The sequence below is a fragment of the Neopelma chrysocephalum genome, unplaced genomic scaffold (assembly GCF_003984885.1).
Source record: "Neopelma chrysocephalum unplaced genomic scaffold, ASM398488v2 Primary Assembly neopelma1_86, whole genome shotgun sequence".
Classification (NCBI taxonomy): domain Eukaryota; kingdom Metazoa; phylum Chordata; class Aves; order Passeriformes; family Pipridae; genus Neopelma; species Neopelma chrysocephalum.
Genome location: NW_020897748.1, coordinates 4,590,194 through 4,597,440, shown reverse-complemented (window position 1 = coordinate 4,597,440; position 7,247 = coordinate 4,590,194). Strand labels below are relative to the sequence as shown.

Genomic DNA, 7,247 nt, shown 5'->3' with positions numbered 1-7,247 from the left:
CACAGTGCAAAGCTACTGGCAAAATAGCTGTCCCTGCTCTGTGGTGTAACGGGACCCTGGGCTGTAAAAACACAACAACATTCCCTCCAACACAGAAGAATATCAAATCTGATATCCACAAAAGGGCTGGGGAACACTCAGGGAGGAGCAGGACCAGAAGGGCAAGGTCCACCTGGGAGCAGGACCCTGTGGGAGCCTTGGGCACCTCAGGGTGGGATATCCACAGCCTAAGCAAATGGCTGATCACCAGAATGATCCAAAGAGGACATGGTTGGCAAGCACTACTTGGGGTCTTGATGTCCTATTCAGCATTGGCAGGTGCTTGTGTCCTCTTGGAGGGGAGAAGTCCAAATTGCTGCTTTCAGAACATGTGCTCACTGTGAGGTTGTGAGCAGTGAGGGACAGAGCAAGCAGAAGCCTTTCTGTCATATATGACAAATATCAGCATCTTTTCTCTCTGGTGCACCACCACCATCCTTGAGAAGAGATCAACCAGTATAGGCAGGGACTCCTCACATCCAGGCACCTCTCACAGGTCCTATTTACTCACCACACCTTAAGCAGTCACTGAATTAGTCATCCTCCTCCCAAATCTCGCTGAACTCTCAAATCTCTCAGGTGCTGAAGAAAGAGCAGCTCTGTAGTGTTGCTTACTACAACTGCCAGGTGCCACCACGTCTGTGTCAGACCCTGGACCAGAGGGTTTCAAGGTCTCCTGCTGTGCTGCACCTCCTGGGGACCTCTGAGCAGGGGTACCTACTCTTTGGACCACCACTGAACTCAGCAATGAGTCAGACATCAAATCACTGAAAATAATTGATGCTACTGCATCTCTGGGTGTGCAAAACAGCCAGCGTTAAAATACAGTGTCAAAACAAAGCGTAGGCACCTCCCGGGAGAGGTGGCAGGGCTGCAGCTGTGAGAGGAGGGGAAGCCAAGCACTCGATCATGGTGTGCTGGGTCTGGTCCAGTTCTGTGCTACTTCTTCAGTGCTGCTAGGATTGGATTTTTACTTTGTATTTGACCAAATGCAGATACTGAAAAATGGAGAGAAATCAGAAAACCACCATAGGAAACAATTTGAGGGCATAAAGAAAGATCTGATGCTGAGAAACTTAAAAGTTCCTTCTCTTTGGCTTAGTGAAAAGCCCAAGTCATCATACTGTATTTCACTAGAGGGACTAACTGAATGCTTTAAATCACTGGCAAAAGACAAACAGTGCAAGTTAAATCCAAACAAGTTAAAATAGACATAAGACAGAGTTCAAAAGCAAACAATGACTCATTGGTAGTAAAAATTACTAATGGCATTGGTGGTTCCCTCTACTTTGACTAGTAGGAGAGGATGGGTTGCCTTCTTCTACAGATGGGCCAAGGGGTTCACACAGAAGTGCTCGGAGGAGGTTGCCTGACTTGAACTGTAAAAGAGGCCAGGCCAGATGACATAAAGCTGCCTTCTTATATCAGCAAACTCCGTTATTCACACTTCTGAATCAAATCCTGCAGCACATGCATGCACCCAGAATCCAGTCAGTATTATCAGGACATGCTGTTAAACTGTTAAACATTGTCTGGAAAAAAATAAACACATGGGTGACTGCAATGCTTAGTAAATCATATTCCTCAGCTCTTTTCCCTTATAAAACACAGAACAGCAGTTCTTGGAAAACTGAATAGAAGCTCAAGTAGTTTGTTGTATTCTATTGCTGTACGGTGTGTTACCAGCAGTGACCTTCACTGACAGGTAAGAACTGCCTAATTAACAGGCTCTGTGCAGTGCAAGCTTGCTTTCTTACTCTTGGCTGAGCGCATTGGAGAGCGTTAGACAGCATAAAGCTCGGGTCTTGATACACTTGCTATTGAAACTCAGGAAAAACTTTTAACTTTTTTTTTCAAATGCAGAGAAAACTCCTGATCTTGTGTTCATGCTGCTCTGGATTTACGCCCACAAGCTATCAAATGGAAGACAAATGACAGTGCTGTTATTTCAACCAGTTTAATGATTCTGGCAAAAGATCTGGCAGCAGACTCCAAAGATTTCATCTAGGCAAGGCAATGCCTATTCCAAGAGTGGAAATCTCCAACTAGAGAGCTGGCAAGTGCGTGTTTGTGCTGGAGGCTTAAATCAATCATTTCTATTTTCCCCAATGTGATTTAGCAAAGTACAAAAATTGGCTCCTTCATCAATGGCCACAGGCCACTTTTCATGTTTAAGGTATTAGTGCCACGGACTACAGTGAAATATTGACTTCATGTAAAGCAGTCAGTGCTAGAGCCACCTGTTTAATCATTCCTTTACAGTAGCTCTCCTTCAAATATTGTCAACAAATTCTTTGTTGACACTGTCAACAAGGAGTCCAGGAGACCACTGTAGTATGGACACCTCTGCGTTCATGCAAAACTCTTCAGCCACTATGATTTCTGAGTCTGCTGCTGAACACCGTCCCTCTCACGGTTACCTTGTGAACTGAACTGACACAAATTCTCCTGGCACCGGTGACTGAGTCTATGAGCAATCAAAATGCTGCTGCAGATTTGTACTATGAAATGCACTTTGAAAGGCCTGGACAAGCCTTAGAGCCCTAACTGCAAAACTGGGATTGATATTAAATAAGAAGCCTACTCAGCAGCCACCTAACTATTTAGACCTTGAAGTTCCTGAGGCGTAAATAATTCTGCTTCTGTGGATACCCAAAACTGCCCTTGCTTACTTTGGTGGGAATCAGAAAATAAAGGTAATGTAATCTAAGACTGTAAGTTTATACAACTTCCTTGTAAGGCAGTACTCTATAAACACTTCCCAGGTCATGGGAACATTCTGGCAGTACTGTATCTTCTTATTAGAGTAATCCTGTGGTGTATATCCACCCCACAGTCTAATTTCCCTAAAGGGAGAAGCCAGTAAGAGCTCTGCATGGAAGACAGTACATGCCCAAGAGACATTGACATCCTCAAGGCATGCTTCAAAAATATGTTTATGTGCCTAAGGGTCCAGATCAGCTACATATGCTCTGAACAAATATAAGACATGGCAAGAGGACCAGGATCCTTTCTAAATGGTCATGAGTGCTTAATATGGAGTGACGTATTTGCCCATGCTGCCTCCTTTTAGGTTGCAACTCAATGGTTACTGCAGCCTGGAAGGTGTCTCTATGCATCTCCCATCTTCAGAAGGTTAAAACATCTCCCATCCACCAAGGGAGATGCTTTTCTAGGCAAAGAATAGTCATCCTTCACTCTCAAATCAGTAAGGAAAAAAAAAGCCAAGCTAAAACCACATACAATATATGGAATATAATTACGGTAGTTAGCCCTTGTCTCCTTTGGGCTAATTGTTAACACAGTCCAGCTGATCTCCGCAGAAGGAATGAACAATAAATTCCAACAAGAAAAATGCCAAGTCTCAGAGGACGGTAACAAAAGGGCAAACTGAAAGACAGCTCAGCCTAATCATCTGCACCCCAGTGTTATCAGAGGCAACACTTTTCTCTGCAAGCAACCAACAATCCTGCATAAGGTGGGCTGGAAGGAGAGATCACAAGAGTGAGACCATTTTGAGTTCAGAAGACTTTTCAGTCCATCCTTCCATCACTGTTTATACACCTTATAGCAAACAGTCATTGGAAATAAAAAAATTAATCCTCAGAATCATTCATAGTCAGACATATGCCTGGGCTTCTAGTTGACCCTGAGACACTGCTGGTGTCATGAGCTGCCTATCGCTCACTATACAGAAGCCAGTTCTCAGGCTCATGGTTTTGCTTCAGGAGTCAGACACTTAAAAGTTCTTCAAGAAGCTCATAACTGCATTTGGGTTATGGTGATACATGAAGAATGATCTTAGCAGAATGCTTGCTGTATAGAGAATCTCCTCAGGAGAGAAATAACGTAATAGTTCCCCCTGAAGAAGAGAGGTCTCACTCCCTCTCCTCCTTTTCACATCCTTCCCACCATACTCTCCAGTCAGCCTGGTTGCCTCAGCTCAGAGAGCTATCCCAGCAAGGAGAAGGATGCAGATTGTGTCTGCAGGATGGGTGAGCTGAACTGGCTCACAGGAAGCCACAGGACCTCACATCCAGGAAAAAGAGGATGAGTCTTTCAGCAGCGCTGAACCATTCAAGCAGCTTGCCAAGTGCATGAAACCACAGTTTCAAAGCACAGAAACTCAAGCCCTCATAATATCCAGCCTCTTTCCTTTGGTTTTAGGTAACCAGTGCCCTTACATGAAAAGCATGATGCTGCCAAAAGTTGGGCTGTAGTGAGGAGCAGGCAATCAGCCCGCCAGGAGAACACCAGGCCCCTACCATCAGCAGGTAGACAAATCCAGTCCAAAGGTCACTTATTTTTTGCCAGCTGAAACCATTTGGTAAATGCATCCTGACATTTTACGGCAAAAATTAAACAGCCTTGCTCTACTCCAGAGCTCCCATTTCCAGGCCCATGGCCAGTTAATACTTCATCTCTTGCAGCAGTGTGACCAGCAGTGGAACAAGCATTAAACGAGTCCTCCTGGTTCTGGTCTGTCAAAAATCCCAAGCTTGAGCCTGGGGGACCACATGTGATGCTGCCTGCCCACCATGCCTTCCCCTGGTTTGGTTTCCCTATATCCCATGGAGGATCTGTTCAGGAAAATTCAGTCTGCAGGTGCAAGTTTTGCAGCTTATTATCTAGCCCACATTTTTGATGTCAGGAAAACGTTGCACGAAAATGACTCATTATTAAAGAGAAGGGCTTCAGAGATGGTTTAGTATTCCAGTGCAAAGGCTTTTGCTTTGTCTGTAGTGTTTGCTACCTAAGTATGGCAAGCAGAATCTGAAAACAGCATTGATTAGAAACTGATTCTTGAAACAAGTCATGTTCCTTTCTTGACAGAGCAGTAATGAATTCTCATCACTGAGTTTTTCCGATCTTGTAATACATTAATTAGTTGGAATGTACTTGAGTTACAAAGACCATGTCAAATCACAACTTTTAATTGCATATAATTCTCACCAGTGTTTTGCTCCATAAATTACTTTCAAATATGTTAGGATTTAAAGACAACATTTTAACCCTTATAATTTTTGTATAAACCCATAGGAAGAAAAAAAAAAAGCATTGTTCAAGAAGAAATACAGAAATACAAAATAAATAATAACTTTTGCCACAGATTTTTACATTTGATTTCTTACTCTAAAGAGAAAATCCTATACCTGGTAACCTTTATTACCTCCTCCAGACCTCTTGAGTCATGGAAACAGATTTCGGAAAGATGCCCAAGGCCAATCATTTCAAAAAAGCAACAAAACCAAACCCTTTCACTCATTTGTTTCCCAGGTCACAGAACAAAAGCCTGTAGGCCTCCTATTTCCATCTTTAGCACATACTCTCACTTGGGACTTAAAAAGAAGCTTAAATTTGACCTGCAAAAGAAAGAGAGAGGCATGCTCTTACTCCCTGGAGTAAGCATGTGAAAATAATGTGCTTTTTAAAATTTTTATTTAAGCTTTAGAAACTTCAACTCAAGCTGTAAGAGGGGAAAGGAAGGCCAAGCCAGGCAGCTAGTACAAGTAAGGTGCAGACAGAGAGCCTTGTCCTGTGTCAGCTGGGAAAGGTCCATATTGAAAAACAGCTTCACAAGTCCCCACATGCCCTAGTTCCTGGGCCATTGCTCCACAGGAAAAACTGCAGCTCTGTGTGTGCTTTGTAGCATTTGAAATTAAATTGCCTTATGGATCTTCAACTGTAGCTATTTTAAAATTAAATTAAAAATTATTTGAGAAAGAAAAAGAGACCTCATTTCCTCTTATCTCACTGAAACAAAATACACACAGTCTATGGCCCCTATCCATTACTGCAGATTAACTTAAACCTAAAACAAGACATGCACATTTTTCAAGAGCACTTTAAGTTTTTATGCAGAGGATGTGTCTGCTCCCCACTGTGCTGGCTGAGGTGTATCAGTACTACCAGGCAGGGTTAAGTGGGCCCATGATGAACGCCCAGAAGCAGCTTTTTTTCGCTGGGCATCTGGGACTGAGGGACACACAGACCTCCTAAATCTGAATACAGAGCCTGTATTGCCATCTTTCCCATCACTTCTGGCTCTTTAAATCAATGTGGAGACCCTACCATTTAATGAAGGAAAAGAGGTACAGTTACCATGACTCTTTGTGGTTCTGTTTTTTACAGCCTTTCCTCACACAGCTTTAGCAGTGGTAACAAGGAGGTGCCCTACTTTTCTTTTTTAGGAGTATTTTTCCAAGACACATCAAGAGAGGGAGCCTGGCTACCCCACTTCCTCTGAAGAACTATGTACTTTCTTCACTAAAACCTTCTTTTGCTGAAAAAGAAGCTAAACTCAGGACAGACTATGCTAACAGGTCATAGAGCCCAGCGCACAGGACTCTTGTCAAAGGATGTAAAATGTCAAGCATAATTCCCTAGACCTACCTTGGCTGGGCACCTCAGATGTATGCACGTGCCCATGTGCCTATGTTTATTGCAAATATTCTCTTCCTCCTCCTCACACAAGTGTTTATTTCCTTGGAAGATAAGAGAACCAATCTGATGGTAGGATATAATCAGGATTGTCCCTCTACATACAATCCAAAATTCTTTGTGTTTACCTATTTGTGTCCACTGTATATATGCCCACAGCTTTGACTCCTGAACAGGAAGGAACAGATTTAAAAGGAATTGTACATATAGCAGAATACTTTGAAGTCCCTTATGAAAGTTCTCATTTCCCACCTTGTCTTTAAGATCTGAGGGGTTTCAAAGGGGAATTTTTATAATCCTGTTCTGTGCCTATTTGCATTTCAAGGCAATTAAGACTCTAAAAATATCCCCAAGAGGCATTGATACTAGGAGAATATTCTGTATCATTAATGGTTATTTAGTTTTTCTTAAGGCTTCCTTTATATTTAGAACCCATTTGGTAGAATCACAGAATAAATTAATTAGGATTAAATAATACTATGACTCATCAACATACAGGAGTTCAATGTGTACTTAAATATGTTCAACAAAAAAGTGCTGCTGCGCCTTGTTCCAGTGGTATTCCTCCTGTTAGTTGGCAAGTAAGGTCCTTTCTTCTTTCAGCTTTGACTGTTCACCGAGTCATCTTCCTTATTCAGTGTGCCATAGCATGAACTCTGAGAATCTGGTTGTATTTTCCCTGTCAATTTGTGTCCTAAGGAAATGTGGTGAGAGAAGGGAAAAACAAGAACTCTGTAAAGAATTTTAATAGAACAAATCCCCCACCA

General features: G+C 42.5%; 1 protein-coding gene across 1 annotated transcript in view; it reads right to left on the bottom strand.

The window, feature by feature from the left end:
• Positions 1–4,938: 4,938 nt before the first annotated feature.
• Positions 4,939–7,247, bottom strand: part of NIPAL2 (NIPA like domain containing 2) — a 53,841-nt gene continuing 51,532 nt past the window's right edge. The window contains exon 11 of the mRNA XM_027692450.1: positions 4,939–7,174. Within this exon, the coding sequence (XP_027548251.1) occupies positions 7,080–7,174 (95 nt within the window). The 3' untranslated portion in view covers positions 4,939–7,079. The remainder of the gene's footprint in view (positions 7,175–7,247) is intronic.